At 48.9% G+C, this 24,980-nt stretch overlaps 1 protein-coding gene across 7 annotated transcripts in view; it reads right to left on the reverse strand.

The window, feature by feature from the left end:
* TBC1D9B (TBC1 domain family member 9B) overlaps positions 1 to 23,211 on the reverse strand; it is a 44,697-nt gene extending 21,486 nt beyond the window's left edge. For 5 of the 7 annotated variants that reach the window (XM_067032227.1, XM_059060505.2, XM_067032230.1 and 2 more), the window contains exons 1-7: positions 23,005 to 23,202; positions 19,744 to 19,854; positions 15,425 to 15,543; positions 10,740 to 10,968; positions 9,430 to 9,688; positions 7,721 to 7,928; positions 5,031 to 5,243 (exon numbers count right to left, since the gene is read on the reverse strand). In XM_067032227.1, coding sequence (XP_066888328.1) covers positions 5,031 to 5,243; positions 7,721 to 7,928; positions 9,430 to 9,688; positions 10,740 to 10,968; positions 15,425 to 15,543; positions 19,744 to 19,854; positions 23,005 to 23,122 — 1,257 coding nt within the window. In that variant the 5' untranslated portion in view covers positions 23,123 to 23,202. Of the gene's footprint in view, positions 1 to 5,030; positions 5,244 to 7,720; positions 7,929 to 9,429; positions 9,689 to 10,739; positions 10,969 to 15,424; positions 15,544 to 19,743; positions 19,855 to 23,004 lie in introns of all 7 variants that reach the window. The other 2 variants (XM_059060501.2, XM_059060503.2) reach the window with 2 other exon arrangements.
* Between the last annotated feature and the right edge of the window lie 1,769 nt (positions 23,212 to 24,980).

The following is a 24,980-nucleotide window of genomic DNA, read 5'->3' on the forward strand; positions in this document are numbered from 1 at the left end:
TCAATTCTTAGTTCTTACGATACTTGACCTCAAATCCAAACTGAACTCTTGACTGCTCCTTCCAAAACTGCTCTTCCTCATGTCATTAAATGGTGATTCTATTCTCTAAGCTGCTCAGGCCAAAAACTATAGGGTCATCTTTTTGTAAACCCTTCTCTTTCTCCCATACCCTCCATCTAATTCATCAGTTCTCTCAGATCTACCTTCGAATTATATCCTGTACACTAACACTGAACAATCCGAAAAGGAAATTACAAAAATGATTTTATTTACAGTAGCATCAAAAAGAATAAAATACTTAGGGATAAACTTAGCCAAGTAGGTGAAAGACCAGATGCTGTATGCTGGAAACTAGAAAACGCTGATGAAAGAAATTAAAGATGCAAACAAATGGAAAGACATTTTGTGTTCATGGATTGGAAAACTTCATATTGTTAAGATGTTAATATTACCCAAAGTGATCTATAGATTCAGGGCAATCGCTATTAAAATCCCAATGACATTTTTGCAGAAATTAAAAAAAAATCTATCCTAAAATTCATATGGAATTTCAAGGGACCCCAAATAGCCAAAACAAGCTTGGAAAAAGAACAAAGTTGGAGGTCTCAAATTTCCTGATTTAAAAATTTACTATAAAGCTACAGTAGTTAAAACAGTATAGTACTGGCATAAGGATACAGACCAATGGAATAGAATTGAGAGCCCAGAAATGAATCTTGCAATACATATGTTCAACTGATTTTTGACAAGGGTGCCAAGACCATTCAATGGGGAACAGGTAGTTTTTTGTTTTTTTTTTTTACAACAAATGGTATTGGAAAACTGGATATCCACATGTAAAATGATAAGATTGGACACCTATCTCATACCATTTACAAAATTAACTCAAAATGGATCAAAGACCTAAATGTAAGAGCTAAAACTACAAAATTCTTAGAACGAAACATAGAAGAAAAGTGTATGGCAACTATTTCTTTGATATGACATCAAAAGCACAATAAAAGAAAAATAAATTAGACTACATAAAAATTTAAAACTTATGTGCATCAAAGAACACAATCATCCTCAGTCAGAATGAGAAGGCAATCCATGGAATGGGAGAAAATATTTACAAATCATGTATCTGATAGAGGTTAATATCCAGAAGTTCTACAATGTGACAACAAAAACAAACAACCCGATTAAAAGAAATAGGCAAAGGACTTGAATAGATATTTCTCCAAAGAAGATATACAAATAGCCAATAAGATGTGAAAAGATGCCCAATGTCACTAATCATTGGGGAAATGCAAATCAAAACCACAATGAGATACCACTTCATATCCATTAGAATGGTTATTGTAAAAAATAACAGAAAATAACAAGTGTTGGAATGGATAGGGAAAAACTGGAACCCTTACGCATTGCTGGTAGGAGCGTACAATAGTCTAGCCACTGTGGAAGATGTTATGGCAATTCCTCAAAATATTAAACACTGATTTACCATATGATGCAGCAATTCCACTTATGGGTACATACCCCAAATAACTGAAAGTAGGGTCTGAACAGATATTTGAACACCCATGTTCATAGCAGCATTAGTCACAAGAGCCAAAAGGTGACAGTAACCGAAATGTCCATCAAAAGAAGAATGGATAAACAAAATGTGGCATATACGCGTGCGCACACACACACACACACACACACACACACACACACACACACGTATGTATTCAGCCTTAAAAAGGAAGGAAATTCTGACACATTCTAAAATGAAGATGAACCTTGAGAACATTATGCTAAGTGAAATAAGCCGATCACAAAAGGACAAATACTGTATGACTCCCCTTATATGAGGTACCTGGAGTAGTCAAATTCATAGAGACAGAAAGTAGAATGGTGATTGCTGGGGCCTGGGAGTGGGGGCTTGAGGGTGGGAAATGAGGAGTTAGTATTTAATAAGTACAGAGTTTCAGTTTCCAAGATGAAAAAAGCTTTGGAGATGGATGGTGGTAATGGCTGCATAACTGTGAATATATTTGCTACTACTGAACTGTATACTTACAAATGGTTAAGATGGTAAATTTTATGTTATATGTATTTTACCACACACACACACACACACACACACTCACACAAACACACAAATATATATATGTATCCTGAATTTGACCACTTCTCACCAACTCCACTGCTACCACCCTCGACCAATGCTCTATCATCTTGTGTCCTGATAACTGTCAGAGCCTTCCAACTCATCTCTGCTTCTATTCTCGTAACTCTCTAGTCCAGCTCTGTTCTAGAGAAATATAATGAGAGCCACACATGTAATTTAAAATTTTCTAGTAGCCACATTAAAAAACATAGAAGAAATTATGAGGTTAACTTTAATAATATATTTTATTTAATACAGTCAAAAATATCATTTCAACATAGAATCAATATTTTAAAAAAATCAAGATATTTTACATTCTCTTTTTCACACTGAATCTTCCACCTCTGGTGTGTAGTTTATGCTTACAGCACATTTCAGTGTGGTTGCCTTTCAAGTGCTCAACAGTCATGTGTGGCTACTGTACTGGGCAGCTGCACCTCTATTCCATTCTCAATATGACAGCCATAGCAATTCTACTAAAACATAAACAGATCGTGTCCCTCCTCTGGTCAAACTCTCCACTGGCTCCCATCTCACTCAGAGTCAAAGCTAAGTACTCCCAAGGGCCTACGGGCACTACATGATCTGGCTTCTCACTCCCCCTCTAATCTCACTACCTGCTCCCTGTCTCCACTCATCTCAGCAGCCCGTGCCAAGCTCAATCCTGCCTCTAGGCCTTAGCACCTGCCATTCCCTCTGCCTCGAATACCCTTTCCCCAGATACCTTAGGGCTCTTCCCTTACTTCCTCCAAGTACCACTTGATCAGAGCCCCCCGCTTCCCCTAGCAATCCTGATCCTTTCACCCTGTTTTATCCTTGGCCCTTATTGCCACCTGATATATTGTATGTTTATTTGCTTATGGACGGTCTCTCTCACTAGAATATAAGCTCTAAGAGGGCATGAATTTTGTCTAATCTGCTCTGTTCCTAGTGCCTAGAAGAGTACCTGGCACCTATCGGGAATGCAACAAAATGTGTTGGGTGAAGGAAGGGCAGGTGCTTGGAAGGGGCCACTGGGTCAAGCTTACACTGGCTGGTCAGGCCCTGTCACTTGTTGCACTGTGCCTTGAGAAGGCAGCCCAACATTCCTGCTCACTTCCCCTTTCACCCAATCCAACCTCACTGTTTCTTGAAATCCCAGATCAAGCCCAGCCTCCTTTAAGAAACCTTTCTTAATGTCTCCACTGCACACTGATTCTGCCCACTCCCTTCCCTTCCATTCCTTATCTATTTAATAGTTGACTGAGCACCGATTACAGGGGTGAAAAATTTAAAGGCTTTCATGGGTTAGACCAGGTGGGGTTCTGGGGAGCTGAAGTATACACACCACCACTCAGCTCCAATGCCACTCAGTGGGAATGTGGGTCCTGTAATGTCAGGGCCCCTGATTTTTCCAGAGCAGCAATATGTGGATTTTTATATGAACTCTTCTAATCATGAAGTGTTTTCTCAAATCCAGATTGATATAGCACACACATCTTGTCCAAGATACCAAGAAGCAAGGAAGTGATCAAACATGGCCAGGGTAATGTCAAAAGGACTCAGATGTCACCTGAATAAGCTTCCTCTGGTCACAGATGGAATGAGGATAATAACTGTCATGGACTGATACACATCAAGTTGCTTAAATCTGTAAGTTCATAATTATACTAAAAAGTAAACATAAAGAACTGAATTGGTCATATTTTGAGGATATTTGAAAACCAATTCATCATTTTAACAACCGGTGAATAAAAAAAAAGATTTATTCTGCCTTTTCTATATGAACTGTGCCTCACAGTAACCAAATAGTTGTTGAGGGTGAATTTCTCTATATGGAAATATTCCAGCTAATGAACAGAAGGAATGATAGAATTAGAGTGCCCCCATTTGCAATCCTAATGAGTTACCTAATGAATTATCTAGGCAATGCTTGTCAATGACTGGTAACAGCACATAAGCAGGTATTGCATACCTGTTGGTGGAAGTACACAGCACCTCAATCCTGCCTAAAAGTGGAGCTGCCCCCCACTCCCCAACACAAACAACTGAATCCAAATCTGAGCTGGATCTCATTACTCAACCACCAACTTACAAGAAACAGGGCACAAAAGAACCTGTTAAGTGTTTCCAAGAGATGCAATCAGCAAACACCAGACTGCGAGAAACTCTATAGCACAAATGACCCAATTCCTTCAACAAAATACTGCAAGAAAAGAAAAGAAAGAGAGAGAGAAAGAGAGAGAGAAAGAGAGAGAGAGAGAGAGAGAGAGAGAGAGAGAGAGAGAGAGAGAGAGAGAGAAAGAGAGAGAGAGAGGAGTAGAAACCTATAGATAAAAAGGGATTATACCAACCCACTGTAACATGTGTATGACCTATGTGTACCTCAATCCAAATGATTAAACTGTAAAAAGAACATGTGCATCTGGGGAAATGTAAATACAAGTTTTTGATGTTAAAGAATTATTGTTAATATTGTTGGTATAGTAAAAAGATTGCAGTAAAAGGTAACCCTGCAAGAAAGATTGATGGGAGAAATCAATCTCCCAACAGGTAAATAAACACAATAAGCTGGACAGGCCTGAACAGAGTGGCTCTCAGTACAGCAGAAGTTCATAAGGGACAGAGATGGCGGTGGCTGGTCCAGGCAGAGAAGGCTTCTTATGTGGAATAGAACTTGAGGCAGGCAGGGGTGAAGCTCAGGAGGACTGGGGCACGTCTCAGGGTACAGAGAGGGCTGTGACCCTAGGCATCGCGTGTGTGGCCAGGACACCTGAGACTGGGGCTGGGTTAGGTTTTCCACCCTGCACCAAGCGAGGACCCTCCCCACCCAAGGCCCAAGGCAGGCACCACAGGGCTGCTTGGGCTCTTCTCCTGGCCCTGACCCCTACCCCACTGCTCTGAATGGCCCTCTCACCTCTGGGGCTGAGTCCACAATGCTGGCTTTCCTCCCCGCTCTGCTGTTGCCTGGAGTCTTGGATGGCATTTTCTGGAGGAAGTCAGAGATCCTCTGAACCAAGAAATCGCGATCTTTCAGGTTGGCAAACAGGAAGGTCATTTTGCTCTTGGTGCTAATGGACAGAGGGCTGGGCAGGACACTGGAGCTATCAGCTTTTTCGACAATGGTCACCTGAGAAGACAAAAACACCATTTGGGGTTCTGTATCTTGGGATGTAAAGCCAGATGGTTTTGTGAAGCTGAGAGCATGGTGGGCTTAGGTCGTCTTCTCTCAGGCATGGGGCAGGGAGTGGATGAGGGGTTCTCCAGGCCTGGCCGATTCATATTCTGACTCTGCTGCTTGCTGCTGTGTGAGTTACGTGCATGTCTGAGCCTCGTTTTTTCAGCTGTTGATGGGTGTGAGCATATCAGCCTTGCAGGACCGTCATCAGGATGATGACACAGAATGTAAAGCCTGAGCCCAGCTGCTGGCCCTGATCAGCTTCCCCAAGATGGACAGTCATGTCCCTGCCCTAAAGCACAGTGAACAGCCCTGTCTGCAAGCCCTCCTGAGCACTCATTCCCTCAGCACTTCCTGATGTGCATCCTGGGCCCAGTTCTGACTGCGAGGTGTGTGAACAGAGCAGTACAAGTGTGCAGGGCACAGGATGGGCTTTTAGGGGGCACCTCTGCAGGGCCCACAGCCTGGGGTGGGTACAAACAATGAAAATGCAGGCTAATGAACACGGTCACCAGGGCTGGTGGGGGCCACAGGGCAAGCTGGGATGCCACTGGGCTGCTTCCTGTTGAAGGCACCTCTGGGGATGTAGTAACTGAGCTGAGACCCTGTGCAGCCAGATGAAGAGCTAGGGGAGAGGCCAGCAACCATCCCAAGGAGGGGGCCAGACTGGCGTGATGGACAAAGAAAGACCGGAGAAGCTGGGGCAGAGTGAGAAGGGGTGGGCTGTGTGTGTGTGTGCGCGCCTGCATGTCTGTGTGTGGGCCAAGGTCTGATTAGGGGTGGGTGGCTCATTGAAGGTCTTACAGGTCACAGCAGGCAACTGGAGATTCTTCTAATCACAGAAGATGCCAGAGGATTCTACCCAGGGTAAGCAGATTTTTAAATTATGTTGGCTGCTGTGGAAGGATGGGATCTAAAGGATTAGTTCCAAGCCTTAGGTGCAGACAAGGTACTACTGAGGTGACCCAAGCAGACAGCTTGCCTTAGATGGTGGCTGTAGAGAGGAAGGGACATGCTCCGGAGAGCAAGCTGACAGGACATGCCATGGTCAGGACGTGGCAATGAGGCCAGGTCAGAATCAAGGATGGCTCCCGCTTTCCACCTCAGCAAACCGATGGAAGGTGTGTCACTTCCAGAGGCGAGGATGAGATTTGGGAGTGCAAATTCAAGAACCCAGTGGACACATGAGTGTGGCTGGCATGAGTGAGGAGCCCCTGTGAAGCCCCCTGGCTAGAATACTGAGGTCAGTGCTGGGCAGGGGCCTCCATCAGGACCAGCTGCAGAGCCCCATCCCAAGAGCTTCCTGGCTCAGCCAGAGCTCTCTGCCATCAGGAATGTCAGGACCCATCAGGAGAAATGGAGCTGGGCCTAAGATGACCCTGTAGCCAGCCCCCAGGGCTCAGGGTCAGATCAGTACAGCACACAGGACAAATCCACAGACCTCGTGCCAAAGGACAGCGTGGGGTCAGGGGCCACCTCTGAGCCCCTGAGCCTGGAGCTGTGGCTCCTTTAAGTCCTTTGCCTCTGACTTCCCTTGGGGAAACTGAGGCAGCACACTACCTCACATCTGTTTGCAACTATACCTGCAACTTCAGGGCTTTGTACAAAGGCCAGGGAGGTCCCACTGCTCTACATTTTAAATAGAATCAAAATACTGTGTTTTAGCTTATAGCTTAAGAACCTCACTTAAACCTCAATTAAATAGCCAGTATGCCCTGTTGGGCCATAAGGAAAAGGAGGCCTTGGAGGGGTAGGCGGCTCTCCCTCACTGTCTACACCTTCACGGCAGCACAGGACAAATGGCCTTGTTTCTACCAGAGTCACTGTGGAAGCCCAAGAAACTGGAGAAAAAATAACTCTGACAGGTGAGAGCTAACCCCACCCTTGACAGGTGATAGTTGGCCACACTCCTGAAAGGTAAGAGCTGACTTCCGATGACTCTGTTAGAGACTGTGCCACAGTCAAAGCAGGTGTCAGGAGAGGAACAGTGAGGTGGTCCCTGAGAGTAACACGGGGCTGGGGTGGGATCAGAGTCCTCCAAGCCCAGCCAAAGCGGGGCTTTGCCAAAGCCTACAAAGTCTAACTGCAAGGCCCAAGGAGGCAGGACTAGGGGACACTCACATGCAGGAGGCCACTGGGCTCTGACCAGGGAGGTGTGGGTCCTTGTTGAGGTTTCTTTATGTCCCACTGTGAGCTCTGCTGGCAGGCCAAAGCCCACTATATCTCCCCACCAGGTGAGGTTGATCCCTGAGGGGGCATCCAGTGCACCCACTCCCGCCAGGGCCTGGTACAGGACAGGTGCTTGGGGAGCACATGAACCACCATGTGCCCTCTGTACTCACACTAAATCCTGAGGGGCTTCCTGGGCTGGGGACCTGGCCACGTGCCCTGGTAAGAGAGGGTAGAGCTGGCGAGGACCTAGGGCTCACCTCCCGCAGGGGTATGATGAGGTGGCAAGCATCTTCTTCCTTGCTGGCAAAGCAGATGTAGTTGCTGGAGATAAACATCTGGCCAGGGATGTGCAGCTTGTTGAATGGGGTCCACAGGGTGCAGCCTGTGTGGCCGTCCAGGCGCTCGTCCCCGGGCAACCGGAACGTGGCACAGTAGCACTCGTTCTTGGCTCGAGCGTCTAGGTCTCTGGTGAAACCGAGGTGGGGGAGATAGAAAAGAGGACAAGAGTTGGGGCTAGCCATTCACAAGGCAGCCTCATGCCCTCGGTTTTCACATTGGATTCAGGCTCGTGGGGGTCCTCCTGTGAGCAAGTTGTGCCCAGGGATCTCAGAGTTCAAAAACACATGCACACTGAATGGTCAAGTAGTAAAACGTGGACATCCGTATGACCAGCAGAGGAGTGGTCAACAAACAGCACGCTTGGTACTGAGGGTGCGTGGTGCCCAGAGGGTGCCTGCACCCACCCTGCTGCTTCTCACTAGGAAGATCAGCCCCACCTAGAAACTCAGACAAGGCCTCCCGACAGGCAGGTGTGGAGTCAAGACTAAAACACAGGGTGCTGGGATTTCCCCGGCGGTCCAGTGGTTAAGACTCCATGCTTCCACTGCAGGGGTCATGGGTTCAATCTCTGGTAGGAGAACTAAGATTCCACATGCCACGAGGTGCAGCCAAAAGAAAAAAACACAGGGTGCTGCTGCTTAACGGAAATGCACACTCGCCAGTCCGATGGCTGTGTGAGGCAAGGGCCCGGTAGCCTGTTCCTCGCCCCTGCAGTGGCCCTGTCCTCGTAAACATCTCTCTCTTCCCAGCCCCATGGGGGCCGCTAGCAGCTTAAGCTTGGACTGGCAGGCACACCTCGATGGACAATGCCAGAGACTATCAAGTACGGCCCTGCTCATTTTCTTTTTGGAAGGTTCTGAAAGCCACTGTGTCACTCGCATCAGGAAAGTAACATCCTTGGACAGCGTTCTGGTCCTGAAGGTACACCCAAGAGTCTGGGCCTAGGCCACAGTCTCTGCGCACACAGGTGTGAATCTGGCTGTGGGACCCAGGGGCTCAGGGAATCTCTGAGCTCCTGGTTGGCCTACAGGTTTCCCCTGAAGCTGCAACGGAAGAGCGAGAACAGAGTGCTCCGGAGGGGCCAGCCCCAGGGAATCGTTCCTCTGTCTACCAATTCCCACAGACAGGGTGGCAGAGACCTCAGACCTGTGTAGGGCTGTCTCCTGGGGCCTGGGGTCAGGGCCCAGGGGTCCTGAGAAGAGCTGTCTATCATGGCGGGATGGAGGTGGTGTACCCTGAGCTGGGATTCTGAAGCCTTCCCGAAGAGGCCTCTGGGGATGCCCTGGCTGACGTGGTGGGGCGCCTGTCCTGGGCTCCACTGCTCACTTAGAGCTAAGGCACTGGGGCCTGGGGCAAGCTGCTCTACCTCCCTGTGCCTCAGCTTCCTGTCTGAGACCAAGGAGCCTGCCAGAGCCTCCCCACCCCAGGGCTCTGAGAAGTAATACATGAAGAACTCCCTCCACGTCAGCGTCAATGGTAGGTTTTTCAGGACAACGCCTCCGTGAATCTCCTGGTGCCCTCCCCACTATCGAAAACCACCCCTTCACCTGGCCCCCTTTCCATGCAGGGAGCCTGTGAAGGGTGGGGAGGGCAGGTCCCTGCTGGGGGTGGGGGAGGCACAACGCACCGCTTCAGAGCCGAGATGTTCCTGTGCGGCCGGGGGGGTCTGGGCAGTGCTTTGTCTTCCAGGAAGCCCTCGCTGTCCAGTAGCTGCCGCATGGCAAGGTTGGCCAGCTGCTCCATGAGCTTGAAGGTCTCGCTGATGTTGAGGAACATGGAGAAGAAGAGCTCCTGGTCCCGGGTGTCCACACGGATGCTCTCAGGGAAGAGCAGCGTGGCGTTCTTCTCCAGCCGTGTGACATCCACCCACTGCACCACCAGGCTCACTGGACAGCAGAGGGGACAGACAGACCATCAGGTTAAACCAGCTGGAGGGCTGGGCAGGCAGGCTCCTGACTCCTGCCGGGGTCTGGAACCCATGTTGGGGAGCGGGCAGCATTTACTGCCTGCCCATTCCCCACCCTCCAGCCCCCGTGCCTGAGCCTAGCTATGCTGGGACACCAGCTCCACGAGGAGGGACTGGGCCGTTCTGGGCCAACCCAGTGCCCAGCCCTGAAAATCTTCTGGGTTTGCCCACCAAATGGTTAAAGGATGAGATGAATGAACAAACAGAGGTGAGCTAGCTGAGACCCTGGACTTGAGAAGCCCCACCTAGTGGGAGTGCACTGATGTGGGGTCACACTGATGTCATGACATGGTGTGACCAGCACAGAGAGGACACTGGCCCCTGCCTGACAAGAAGATGCAAAGGTGGGAGAAAGGAAGGGGAGGTTGTGACAGGTGTGTGTGCATGGCTGAGAGCCGGCCTTGCTGGGCCCGGGAAAGGCCACACTGAGAGCAGCTAAAGCCCTGGGGGCTCTTTCTGGGGGTGACATAGCAGCAGAGTGCACTGGCTGGGAGTCTGCCTTCTGTCCTGAGGCCAGGGCTTCCTGCGGGGAGGGACCTGCAGCAGGTGGTTGCAGGGGCACACGTCCAAGGCACCATGTAACCTGGAGCCGCTCAGGGATGATGGGTGCCCTGGCACTCTACTTGAAAGAGGGAAGGCCCTGTGCAGAAAGTCACTATGTGAAGAACTGTGCTAGTTGATATATACATGACAGGAGCCCCCAAGAGCCTGGTGATGCCTGGTTCAAGTCTGGAGTTCTGGTCGTGGGCCACTAGGTTCTGGGGAGACCCTCTGGTGGGTGTGTGGGGACAGAAAATCCGGGGGCCGAGGAGGGACAGCCCTCAGAAACTTCGACAGTCTGGGGAGGCGGTACACTTTCTAGAGGCGAGGTCGAGGGTGAGGGCAGAGGAGGATGCCCTGAGGATGACGGGGCCAGCTGGGGGACTGGGGCTAAGGAGGACACAGGGGGCACTCCTGCTGCCTGCACTCACCCTCCTTGCCCAGCAGGAAGGAGTAGAAGCACAGGTGGTTGACGGTCAGGTAGAGCCAGCCCTGCCGGGGCACACGGCCCTTCCAGTAGCTGCAAGAGTAGTAGTTGACCAGCTTCTCTCCCTCGGGCATCCCAAACTGCTTCCGCATTTTCAGCTCGGCCTCCTTGAATTTCCCAGGGTCCTCATCTCCCTGGGGCTGCAGGTTCTTGTTCTCTTCTGCGATGATGCCCTGTAGGACAAGGGGACTGGTTCCCGCAGGGAACTCAAGTGGTGGGACCCAGGACTCTTGGACGCTGGCCCAAGGGCCACAAGCAGGTAGGCCTGTTGTCTGCTCTGGCCAGACAGATGCTGGGCAAGTTCCCCTAACTCCCTGAGCTATTATCTCTACTGGCTCAGAGAAGGGAATTTTTAAATTTACATTTTAGTTATTTTAATGTAAATATCTGAAAAATATAATACATAAACATGGTAAAAAAATGCAAGTAGTAGGAAAGTGTGTTCAGTGAGAAGGGAGTCTCCATCTCCTCTGCTGTTGTAGCCACTTTGTTGGTTTCCTCCCAGACAGGCTGGCACCGATGCACCTTTAAGCAAAGACATGCAATCTGCTCTTTCCCCTCTTTCTTTGCCCAAATGGGATCTTGCTGTGGCACTGTTCTGTGACGTGCATTTCTTGTGACAATGTCTTGGAGGATGGTCTATACTTGATACTCCCCACCCCCCCACACACACATACCAGGGGGCTCCTGCCTCTTGCCCCCGCCCAAGGCCCATAGACCAGCTGCAGGACCCACCCAGCTCAGGATCTACCCAGCTCAGGGTCCAGAGACCAGCCACTGGGCCCACCCATCTCAGGGTATATCTATGCTGTATCCCACCAGCATCTTCACTGGGCTCAGGGTGCCCAGAGACATCACCCTGGGCCACAAAGCCAACCCCAAACCTCCTGGGGTAAAACAGGTTCTTAGCGCATTTGCTTCAAAACGTTCATGCAGATTTTCCAGGGGGATGATGACTTGATAAGCTAAAGTAATTCAAGGCAAGTGTTGTGGCCCAGACTGCTGCTTCTGCTGAGCCTCCTGGCAGCCTCGAATTCCTGTATCCATGAGCAGGGAGAACAGCCAGGAGTTAGGGTGAGGACCCAAAGGTAAGGTGTACCTCCATCTCAGTATAGCCAGTACCACTGTAGCCGCAACTCCAACCTCTTCTCTCTCTCAAGCTGCCTCTGGTGCCTCCCCAGAACACTACTGCAGGAACTAGCTCTATGTCTGGGAAAGAGGCTCTGGCAAAGCACCCTTCTCGTTACTAAGGCCCTGCCCTTGTCTTCTGCTGCCCTCAAATGCACCTACTGGGAGGTTGGGGAAGGGGCCCCACCAGTGGAAAGGTGGGCCCCAGACAGCCTGTGGGCCATCACAGCACCCTGTCCCTCAGGCCACCTTCCTGGGTCTCAGTTGGCAGTCCCCTCTCCCCACTCTTTCAGCTGCACCTGGGAGACCCCGAAGCAGGGAGCAGAGGGGCTGACACTCTGCTTTGCATTTTCCTCTGCATTGTCCGCTGGCCTCTACTCAGGAGTCATGGTCCTCACCAATGGGAATGAACGTCCTGGCTCACAGGACTGGGATTTTGTTTGTTGGCTGATACAACTGGATTGTAAAAATCACTGGGCAGATTTTAAATTACTGATTCAATTTCTTTAATAGTTTTAGGCATATTCAAGTTTCCTATTTCTTTGTGAGTCTCAGTTTAAGTTCTATTATGTGGTAGACCAAATAATAGCCCCCCCAAAGATGTTTACATCCCAATCCCCAGAAGAGTTGAGAGAGACTGGTTGACTGAAGACGCCATGCTGCTGGCATTCAAGAGAAAGGTAAGGGCCAAGAATCACGGAATACGAGGCTCCTGAAAGCTGGAAAAGGCAAGGAAACAGATTCTCCCCTTAGAGCCTCCAGGAGTCAGCCCTGCCAATTCCTTGATTTTAGCCTGTGAGATTCATTTCAGACTTCTGACCTCCAGAACTGTAAGAAAAGGAACTTGTGTTGTTTTAAGCCACTAAGTTTATGGTAACTTGTTACAATAGCAACTGGAAACTAAAACATATTATTTTAAGAGTGTCCATCTTGTCTCACTTCTTACAATTTATGGGCTTAAAGCTGTTTATGGCATTCTCTTTCTCTCTTTTTTTTAAAGATTTTTTTGATGTGGACCATTTTTAAAGTCTTTATTGAATGTTACAATATTGCTTTTGTTTTATGTTTTGGTTTTGTGGCCACGAGGCATGTGGGATCTTAGCTCCTGGACCAGGGATCGAACCCACACCTCCTGCATTGGAAGGTGAAGTCTTAACCACTGGACCATCAGGGAAGTCCCCTTATTCTCTTTTTTCTTAACCCTGTTTTTATTTAAATAATTTATTTATTTTACTTATTTTTGGCTGCATTGGGTCTTCGTTGCTGCACGTGGGCTTTCTCTAGTTGTGGCGAGGGGGGGCTACACGCTTTGTTGCGGTGCGCTATTGTGGCACGCGGGCTCAGTAGTTGTGGCTCACGTGCTCTAGAGCACAGGCTCAGTAGTTGTGGCGCACAAGGTTAGCTGCTCCGCAGCATGTGGGATCATTCCGACGAGGGCTTGAACCTGTGTCCCCTGCACTGCCAGGCGGATTCTTAACCAATGTGCCACCAAGGAACCTTGTTTTTAAATAGATGCTCTCATATTTCATTCCCAACATTACTTATTTGAGGTTTCTCTCTTTTGTCCTGGATCACTTTTGCCACAGGTTTGTTTATATTTTACATCTGTTTTTGGACCTGTTGCTTTTCTGTATCATTCCTTTATTTTCTAAGGAATTAACTTCTTCCCTTTGTTACAGGCATACCCTGAAGATATTGCAGGCTTGGTTCTGAACCATAGCAATAAAGCAAAAGTCGCATTAAAGCAAGTCACACAAATTTTTTTGGTTTCCCAGTGCATATAGAAGTTATGTCTACACTATACTGTAGTATATTAAATACGCAACAGCATTATGTCTAAAAATACAAGGTACCTATCTTAATTTAAAAATACTTTATTGCTAAAAAAATGCTAACTATAATCTGAGCCTTCAGCAAATAGTAATTTTTTTGTGATAACTATATTTCCTTCTTTCTAATTTCTTGGTTTCTCTGGCATTCTAACTTACCGAATTGGACACCTGGCTCATTAATTTCCACCCTTTCTTCTTTTCCTCACATTATAAAACATAAAATATAAGGCTTTAAATTTCCTCCTGTGTACTGCTTTTGCTACATCTCACAAATTCTGATAAATAGTAGTATTTCCATACTTGTCCAGTTCTCAGTTTTTTTTTTTTTTGTGGCCTCACATCTTACAGGATCTTAGTTCTCTGACCAGGGATTGAACCTGGGCCCCAGCAGTGAAAGTGCCAAGTCCTAACCACTGGACGGCCTGGGGATTCCATCAATATTTTCTAATTTCCATTTTTTCCTTTGACTCATCTAGAACTTTATTCTGTTTTGTTGGTTAGTTTGTTTGGGCCTGGCATAAGGGAAACATTCCATAATGTTGCTGTTATTATTATTATTGCCCAGCTGGCTCATTAGGAGAGTGAAGACCTGCCTCTGTTCTCTTTGTCTATTTTCCTGGAACTAGAAAGGCAACACAGGTCCCACCCCCAACCCCAAGGTACACAGAGAACTGCTGAGGAACTCTTGGTGCCATCTGCCCAGGTCTAGGAGGTTCTGGCATAATGAAGTCACAAGGGCTTGCCCAAATTAAGTTTGCATCATGAAACTTTGACCTGGTAACAGCCCTCTGAGGAATCTAACCCAAGGCAATAATCCAACAGAAAGAAAAAGACAGACAGACACACACACACACACACACACACACACACACACTCTCTCAGATAAATGCTCATTATGTAATTATTCCCTAAAGAGGAAACAATCTAAACATCACTGTGATAAGTTTTCACACATTGCTACAATCTTCATAATTATTTTGCTAGCTGTAAAATAGTCCACTAAGAATACCACATATGACTGATCAAGTCACCTGAATATAAAATGCTCAGCACAGTACTCATAAAGAAAATACTCAATAAATGTTATGTTAGCAATTATGAGGCCTCTCAATTTGCAGAGGAAAGAACAGCTGCTTCCCCTCTTACCATGGGACTGGGAGGCATTGCTTCCAGCCTTTTTGCTAACACTGTTGCAGGGAACATCCTGATACATACGTCATTCTGGACATATGAATACACTGTAGGGTAAATTCCAAGGAATGGTATTCCTGGGTCAAAGTGTGCATTTTGAAGTAATGTTAGTTTTATAATAGAAATACACTTAAAATTATCCTGTCATTTCCAACTTCCTCCTCTGTTGGCCAAGGAACTGGTTATCAGAGTTGTGTATCTGCATATTTGCCCTGAGGCCCTTTGCAGGGAATGGAAACTCCCAGCTAAGCTTAAACTCCAGTGGGTGGCTGGCCAATAGACGGGGGCTGCATACAATGAGTTCAACTGCCCCTTTCAACACTAATAGAAGAAGATCAGACCCTTCATTTCCATCTCTGTTTAATGGGGGAAAGAACTACAGGGTGTTGTCTGAAAGTTATGACAAAGAAGATGACAAAGGTGAACACTGGTAGCCCAGAGAAGGGAGTGAGAACCAGTAGTGGAAAGTGAATCTTACGTGTATCTTGCCCTTGACGAAGGTGGTGATATCTTCCTCATTGTCAAAGATGGACAGTGTCTGGAGTAAGTTATTTTCCAGCCATTCCCAGTGTTTTGTGATCTCTTTGCGGGAAGAACCTAGGAGAGGTTTGGTAGCATAAAGAAAAGGAAAATCATAAAATCACCAGGCCTTAAACATAAACTCAAGAGAGATTAAAATGGGTGACCTAATTCACGACACCAAAGTGACTACAATCTTTGAGCTGCTTACTCTTTCCTTCTTTATGTATATGACAAAAGTCATAAATGGTCCTGATAAAAACACAAAATAAAAAAATTCTGATAGAATTACAGAGTCATGAGGAAAATAAAGCCTCAATTTCCCTCTAATGCCCAGAGTAAGAGTGACTGCTAGTTTCCTCTGTGTCCTACCAGAAATAGTCTATACATTTACAGGTTTGCTTACTTACTTTTCTTTGAGATAAAAGGACTTAATGTGCTCTTCCCCGTTCAGGTGATTAGCCAGACACAGTCAGATTTGGTAGAGGTGACTGTGGCTCTCCTGAGAATTTAGGCACCCACAGATGGCAGCTGGAGCTTCCTGTAGGCTTCCAGGCCCCTGGCTGGCTGGGCTGCTGGGCCAGAGGTGCCCATCCCTCTCTCTGAAGCCAGATGCCCCACCCAGGTCTTTGCCTCCTCCTCCTCATCCCAGTTCACATCCCAACCTGGATCCCGTCTCTTCCAGGAACCCGTCTGACTCCTTCAGTGTCTGGCTGGCCCCCAGTGTCTGCCCCACCTAGGAGGGGGTCCCTGTCCTCCTCAGGGAGGGGTCCCTGTGGGCACTGTAGGCCCAGTGGAAACGAGAGAACTCAGAGAGGCAGCCCATTGCCACTCCCAAAGAGTGAGGCAGCTGTTTTCTCTGCCTCCATCAGGGAATTGGGAAAAGAGGCCCCAGGAGGAGAATTGGAGGGATGAGGGAAGTCCCTGCCAGGCCTGGCTTCCCCTGCCCCTCTGGCACCCCACTTTTTGGGGTTTTTCATGTGTCTGGCATGGAGTTTTTGCACTTAAGAACTCTTCTCTGAATGAATTAACACAAGATTAAGAAAAGGAGTGAAGGCTCTGTTTCCTTTTCAGTATCCTAGGGTGGGACAGTCTGTGGACTGTAAGCACCCAGAGGCCCCGTTGCTTCTGTGATCACGGAAGGCCCACACACTCAGCATGTGTGGGAGCGTTAGCAAAGACACGAGTCCGACATGACTGTGGACCACAGATATTTTTTGCTGGGCGCCGATCCCTGGTCACCCCATCCTTCACTACCTGGCTACAACTTTTCCATCAGCTGAAGACTCAGCTCTGACCCCGCCCTGGCCAGGCTGAGTTGGTCCCTGTCATCTCCTCTGACCCAGGCATCTCCCCATTGCTCTGTCACATGTCACAGTCCAGCCTGACTTGGTTAGGGTTGATTTGTTTTTTTCTTTACATTTACCCAAGAGGCTCACCACCCTAACAAGCAATTCCACAGAAAGACCCTCTCCCATGGGTCTGTGGGAGGATGCCCATGTGAAAATGATTAAACCCAGAATCATACAACTAACAGTGATAATCATAACAATAGATAACTATAAATAGAAATTACCTCTGGAAGTTCCTAAATCATCCATAAATTTTTTTTTTCATTTTTCTTTGTATATTTATTATGGCCTCCTTTCCCTAGTGCACAGAGGCGAAGGTCTAGTTGTTAGGTGAAGGGAGTTCTTCCTTTCTTGCTCTTTTTGCCAAGAACCCACATTTGAATTTGGAAGTTGAATTTGCATGTGATGCAACCCTCTTACACACATGTTCCTGGCAGTCTAAAACAGAGGAATTTTATCTACAATGCCTGTGTGGATCTGTCTGTACCTTAATTATAAATATTTACATATATTCACTTAAAAGAATTATTAGTCAAAAGCAACTCAATCTTCATTTAGCACTAAGTAAACAATGAAACTATGCCATCTCTATGCTAGGTACTGGGAATAAAAAATATAATAGCTAATTAAATTATTAAGTGCTATTTCTTATTATTATCTTATTTGATGCTTAGAGCACCTTGGAGACAGGTACAGTTATTTTCATTTTATAGGATGAAGCTGAGGCACAGAGAGGTTGAGTATGTTGCCCAAGGTCACCTAGCTGGGAAGTGACCATACCATAATGCTAATCCAGGCTGCCCAGCTGCAGAACCTGCCCACACCCTCAAGGTATTGCTGGCCTAGTGGGAGAGCCAGCAAGCCTTCAGTGCAAAAGTGCTGGTGGAGACATGGCAAGTCTAGAGGAGGGAGAAGGGTAGGTACATGAGTCTGGGGAATCTGGGAAGGTTTTCCATAGGTGTGACATCTGCGTAGGTACTCAACAGAGCAGGAGGAGGTAAAGTGGACATGGGGCGATGCTGTAGGTACACCAGCCAGGACAGGTACGGTTAAGAACTTCAGGCCCTGCAAGTGTCTTGTCTGGCTGAAGGCCAGCTGTGAGCTAGTGGGGGGAGGAAGCCAGAAATGGAGGCAGGCAGACCCTGAAAAGTCCTTTAATGGCAGTCTAAGGAGTGGAGATTCAGTGGTAGGTGAGAGCTGAAGAGAGGTGGTGGGTAAAAACAGAGCAGATGAGCACAGGGGCTTGACCAAGGCAGGGGCTCCACAGTGCAGCTGGGTCCCTCCCCAGCAGCAGGCCCTGATGACACCATGGGGTTCCCATGAGGCCCCACAGAGTAGCCACACTCCTCTCTCCCCACACAGAGGCTGCTCTCACTGCCACTGCCCCTCTCTACCTGCTTCCTGAAAAGGGACACCTTGAGACAAAGATGAACAACTCAAGGGCCCATTTTAGAGTGAAGCGTCTCATCTTAGCCCAGGCACACACCAACTGCCCTGGGCACTACCACACAGGAAGCCTCTCTCCTGCAAGTGCCCCACTCTGGGCACCCTGGTGCCTTCACCCCTTGACTTCCCCCCGCCCACCCAAGCTGGAGTCCAGCTGTGAACACTCCCATCACCTCTTCTCAGGTCTCCAAGGAAAACCATTATCCTGGGGGACAGTGAAACACACTGTGGCTTCTAGCAGAGAGAGATATTCAGCAGTGGACACGAACAGGTGCTCTGGGTCTGATCTGTGGTTCTGTGTGACTTTGGGTGGGTTACTTAACCCCTCTGGGCCACAGTTTCCTCATCTTCAAATTGGGGAAAATCAAAGTTCCACCTTCTGGAGTTGTTGGGAGGTTCACATGTCTGGCATGCAGGAAGTGCTGTCTGAGTGCCAGCTATGACTGCTGTTTTATCCCAGGGACCTCAGCCAGGCTGATCCAGCTGAAAGGGGACTTCCTCCTGGACTCTTGGGAGGGTGGGTGTGTCCTCCGAGGAGGACAACTACCGGTGATTCTCGTTATTCACAGTGGTTATGTTCTACCAAGTCTCCTGGAACACTGAACTTGCCAGTACTGCTCCCAGGGGAGCTACAGGGCTAAGTTCGTGTGAGCCTCTGGTCACAACATTTTCACCAACCGATCAATACACTACTTTGTCTTATACGTCTTTCTGCTTAAAGACACCTCATTTAATATATATTTTTAAAACCCTAGCATTGAACTCACAGCCAGAAGCACTGTAACTCATGCCTGAAGGAAGCTCATCTAACTTGTATTTTCTCCATAAGGCACATCACAGCTTCCCGCGCTTAAAAACACCACACAGCACTTCAGCATTATACCTGGGGCCATTTTAAACAGCAAAGTCACCAACAGATAACACAAAATGTGAAAAGCATGGTGCTTAGACTTCTAAAAGGAGACATGTTTATGGTTTGAGAGCTGAAACAAGAAGGTAGAAGGATGCCTTGTTCCACCTCAGCTGGGAACCTGTGTGTCTGGTGACTCAAATTTTTCATTGCTCTGCAGATACACATTTCCACGGATGTCCACAAATGACCCCAAAAGTACCACAAGTATTGATTTTGGGGTTTACAGATAACTTTTAGTGAGTAGGTGAATTAACAAAATATGTAGTCCATGAATAATGATCGGCTGTATCCACCCTGAGAAAAGGTTAGCAGGAGAACATGGACACTGCCCAAGGCCAAGCCCTCAGAGTAGCACGCAGGGCTTCGCGGGGCCCATGTCCGCTTGCCCTGCATCTGTGCACAGCTGAGCTGCCTTCCTAAGCTGGATGCTGGCCTGGACTGTGCTGTCTGAACAAGGGGCAGCATCAGGTTCTCAGTGGGCCGCGTCCAATGCAGGAAAGCAGGCTGAGTCCCCTCCCTCTCTGGGGCAGGCCCTGCCCAACACCCCTTGTGATTCAGGGCACCTACCACACGCCACTGTCCAGTAGACCTGCGAGTCCTGGGTCTGGTGCAGGATGCGGTAAGGGGCCACCCGGGCACTGGAGTCCAGCACCACATCCAGGGTGCCCACGAGAAGACCTGGCAACAGAGCAGAGAGAGGGGAGGGTGAGGGAGGGCTGTGCTGAGAGCTGGGCCTGGCTGGAGGCAGCCATGAGGGTAGCACTGCACCCAAAGCCCCAGCCCAGAGGGTGAAACACCTTACATTACCCTGCTCTGTTATATTACTTCTTTTTCCTCAAAGGCCTTCAGTCAGTGTCTGATTCCTATCAAAAAATCCCCTCCCACTTCTTCCTGGAAGCTTCTGCTTGTCCTCCTTACTCAGAAACACTTGCAGGCAGGGGCAGATTCAGGTTTTATGGGGCCCAAAGCTTAGATGATCTGGGAGGCCCTCTTCAAGAAAAATACAAAATCAGGTTTGAAAACAAGTATTTCCTCAGAATGAGAAAGTACAACAATGACAATTAAAAACAAGGCAACAATACTACAAATATCACAAAATCTAGAAAAATAATACAATATGTTTTATTAACTGCCAGACATCTCTTAAGACGTGTTTCTCTGACATGTGCAGCCTTTTTGGCTGTGTACTCTGATGCCTTTTTCATAAGACAATGATTTTGTAACATCATTTTCCACATCAACAACAGGAAGATAATGTAGCCTCAAAAGTCATGAATAGGGCTTCCCTGGTGGCGCAGTGGTTGAGAGTCCGCCTGCCGATGCAGGGGACATGGGTTCGTGCCCCGGTCCGGGAAGATCCCACATGCCGCAGAGCGGCTGGGCCCGTGAGCCATGGCCGCTGAGCCTGCGCGTCCGGAGCCTGCGCTTTGCAATGGGAGAGGCCACAGCAGTGAGAGGCCCGCGTACCGCAAAAAGTCATGAATAAAAAGAACATGCAAATTTTTAGAATTGTCCAATTTAGGAAAACACCGATCCAGTTTTTTTTTTTTTTTTTCCATCTCTGAACTGAAGCATTTTAGGGCATTTCAAGTTTTCCTTCTCATCACAATGTCATTGACATTTGTCAATGTCACTATTTCCCCAATAAATTAGAGGAAATGTCTACCTTTTACCACTATTCGATTCATTCTTCTTCATTAATGGAATTATCCAGCTACATAAAAGCCTGTTCATTGCTCCTATCTGAAACTTATTTTTTCCTTTTCATGAAGAGCTACTTTTGGTATGATCTGAAAATATTTTGTTACCATTTTCCTGTTGATATCAGAATAATTTCTATTGATTTTATTGCTCGATTTTAACACTTCTGTTTCATATTCCATTTTTAATTTGATTTTTTCCCTCCTCCAGTATCTAATAAATAAAATAACCAGTTACAAAAGAAGGTACTCTTCACATGCACCCAAGTCAGGAGTCTGTAATCTCTCACTTGTTTTACTGAAATGTTCTAAAATGCCTCTCTAAATTGCAGTTAAAGCGGCATATTCAAGCCTTATCAGTGTTTGGAATAAACTGCTTTTTACTGTTTGTGTTGAGGTTTCTCTTCTGGTCTCCATATTGCAAGACTTGAAAACTTTCTAATGGGCAGGCCATCTCATCACACTCTTCAATGAAGAATCTAGGTTGGTATCTGTTTTTAAAAGACAGCTTGAATAAAACCACATCACTAACTGTTCCTTCCCCAGGGAGACAGCGGTCAGGAAGCCATGATGTCCGTGATGGCACAGGGAAGGCCATGCCAGGACTCACCATACCTAGCTGGAGCAGAGAGTTCAAGGTGTGGTTACCAGGGGGGACCTGGGGAGCTCTGCCTTGGGGGACATGGAGACATGAGTGTGGTAGAAAGTGCCTTCTCTGTACAGGAAAGCAGAGCACAGAGGGACCCACCCACCTGCTGAGATGATCTGTGGAGAAACAGAGCACAGAACAAGCACGGAAATCTGACACAATGGTATGCTGCTGCAACCAAAGATACCGGTCGCCCAAGCATTGCTTTTCTACATGGGCTTCAAGGTTGACCACTGGTCAGTCTCTCCAGAGGGGTTGGTGTCTAACCTCCACTGAACAGCCTAGTCCAGGAGGCAGGTCCAGCACCGGCTCCTGTGATTCTGGAGGCCCTTGGGAAGGAGCTCAAGGCACCGAAGGGAACAGGTTTCTTGGGAATGGTACAGTCTCTTCCACATCAGGAGGTGTGGCCCAGGAAAGACTGACGGAAGAGGTCTCCTATGGGAAGGTTCTATCCGCAACTGGTAGGACTGCATTAGCTGCTAATGTTTAAAATTAGGACATTTCACAGAAAATTCTCTTGATAACTGGAAGACCTGTCAACAGTGGGCCTGAGGTCCTAAATGGCAACAATGGACCACCCGAGGAGCGCAGGCACTGGTCTGGCCCTAAGACTGACCCAGGTCTGCTTGGGAGTGCCTGGGGCAGGTCCTGGAACATGAGGGACCTTGGACAACACCCTAGAGGGAATGTCCAGTAGGCATCCCCTGGATCCCAAGTGCCACACACTCCAGGAGGTGCCTGTCTGGTCTAGTCCTGTGTAGTACCCAGACGGGCAAAGAGGCACCTTGACTGGTTCACCAAACACATATACTGGTGATTCGGCTAAGCCTCGGTCTGCAGCTCGAACGCATCAAGAAGCAGGAAAGGTGGGTGAGGAGAAGCTGGAGAGATGGGGGCTGAGGCCAGCAGCAGCTAGGAGAACTCTGATCTTGCTGAAATGGCAATTGTTTGGTGAGTTGGGAATGAAGGAGGCAAAAGAAAACGAATGCTTGTGTCACTTGACCCCTCCTCGGAGGCACTTGGAGAAACTGAAGCAAAAGCAGAGGACAGGAAGATCTCGCGGATTTTCAGCTGTGAAATCCCCTTACAGGAAACTGCACACGCCTCCGCTAAGCACCGGGAAGCGAGTCCGGGCAGAGGCCGCCTCCAGCCTTCTCTTGGCTGCCCTGGTTGACCGAAGTCTCCCCACCCACCTCCTAACGCGAGCGCATCTGTCTTCCTCGAGTCCCTGGCCCCGTCCTCACCTCGCACCACCCCACCCCGTCCCTGCCTCCCACTCGCAGTTCGCGTTCCGACCTCCCACCCCCCACTCAGTGCCGGCCTCGCGCCCCCAGGCCCCCGCCGCACGCGCTGACGTGCGCGTCCGCAGTGACGCGCCGAGGCTGGGCCTGTCCTGGGCCGCTGGTCCTGGGCCCCGCCGCCCCCTCCTCGCCCGCCCCGCGGCGGCGCCCACAGGCCCGGCCGCCGCGCGCCTCTCACCCGTGAGGCCACCGCCCTTGCCGTGGCCCCGGCGCCGCTGCAGCACGAAGAACGGGTTGGCCCGCTCCGTCACCCACAGCGCGTTGGCCACCAGCACCTCCTCCGGGCCGAGCCACATCGTGGCGCCGCTCACACCGGGCCGTAGCCGGCCAAGCGGAAGCGCCGCTGTAGTCGCCGCGCGGAGCCGAGCGGGCGGGGCGGGGCGAGGCGAGCGGGCGGCGCCCCCTGGCGGCCGCCGGGACCTGCGGGCCCTTGGGGCTCGCAGAGCTCTCCGCTCTCCCGGCCCCGCCCACCCTCCCAGTCCTCTGGCCACAGGCCGGCTTAGTCCGGCCGTGTCCGCTTCCCTTTCGCCCATCTCCTGCAGGCCCCTGCGCTGCAGCCTCATCTAGGAGGAGCGGCCAGGTGCCGGGGCCATGGGCCTCTGGCCGGAATGGTTGAGTCCACGGTCCACAGATAGCAGGGCTTCTGGCCTTTTGTAAAAACCCATCCAGGGTTTGTGGGGAAAATGTAGAGAAACAGCATTTGGAGATACAGTTTTGCTGATTTTGCAGGGCATGCCAGTGCGTGTTAACATTGGAAAGGGTGGCTGGAAAAGTGTTAGTCGATTGTGATAACTCAGTTTTGGCACTTGGGCCTAAGACGAAGAGAACCTCCGGGAGTCCAGGACAGGTTGTCAGGAAGCCCTGAAGCTGGCAGGGTCCTCAGAAACCAGTGCAGTCCCTCACTTGATAGATGGGGTCACTGAGGCTGAGTGGTCTTGGGGTCGGGGGCAGGGCCTGCCCTGGGGCCAGCAGGGGCTTCTGAACGGGCATGGGGAGGGGAGCAAAGGGAGGCTGGGGATGTGGATCCCTGCTCTCCCAGTGCTGGCCTGTAGGGGTCGACCGCTTCACAGTCCAAACATTGACCCTTTTTGAGTGAAAAGAGGGAGCAGTTAATGCCGTCTGGGGCAATAGGCATAAATCCAGAATATCCAGGGCTAATTGGAATGCAGGATCTGGCCTGAGGCCGCCAGAATCCGGCAGGAGGCCAGAGGGAAGGGGGCACTTTAGGAGGCTTAAGGTGTTTTTGTTTTGTTTTGTTTTTTAAATAAATTTATTTATTTTTGGCTGGTTGGTTGGGTCTTTGTTGCTGCGTGGGCTTATCTTTAATTGCGTTGAGTGGGGGCTACTCTGCTGCAGTGCACGGGCTTCACATTGCGGTGGCTTCTCTTGTTGCGGAGCATGGGCTCTAGGCGAGTGGGCTTCAGTAGTTGTGGCACATGGGCTCAGTAGTTGTGGCGCATGGGCTTAGTTGCTCCGCCGCATGTGGGATCTTCCTGGACCAGTGCTCGAACCCGTGTCCCCTGAATCGGCAGGCAGATTCTTAACCACTGCGCCACCAAGGAAACCCCAGTTGTCTTTTTGATTGTTGAGCTGTAAGAGTTATTTTTATATTCCAGATACTAGACTGTTATTGGATATATGATATTAAGCCTACTTTCATTATTTTAAATCCAATCCCCACTCACTTACCCTATGAGGTAGATATTTTAAGTTCCATATTAAAGAGATCCATATTTCACCTGTCTGAAATCCAGACAGGTGAAGTGATTTGCCAATTTCATACTAATAAGTGGCAGAGGTAATATTAATGTCCAGACCTTTAAGGTTCCAACTCTATTCTACGTGTATTGGACATTTGCTGTTTTTGCCCCAACATCCTTTTCTTCCTGTGCAGCATCATGATTTTGCTGTGGCAACCACACCTTACAACTCTCAGCTCCTATTTTTCAGGTGAAGCTGAATGCATTCCTGGGCTGCAGAAGTAGAACCCATGTTGGCCTTAGCTAATAGCACATTCTACCTCTGTGACCATAGTGGTTCAGTGATGTCCATGTGCTTCCAACCAAGCCAATCAGGGTCAAGGAGATGCCATTCTCGTCTCCTGGGGAAGTAAACCAGCTCTTGTGCTGATGGGGCTACGACCTCTCTGAGCCT

This window comes from Kogia breviceps, chromosome 4 (genome assembly GCF_026419965.1).
Source record: "Kogia breviceps isolate mKogBre1 chromosome 4, mKogBre1 haplotype 1, whole genome shotgun sequence".
NCBI classification, from domain to species: Eukaryota; Metazoa; Chordata; class Mammalia; order Artiodactyla; family Physeteridae; genus Kogia; species Kogia breviceps.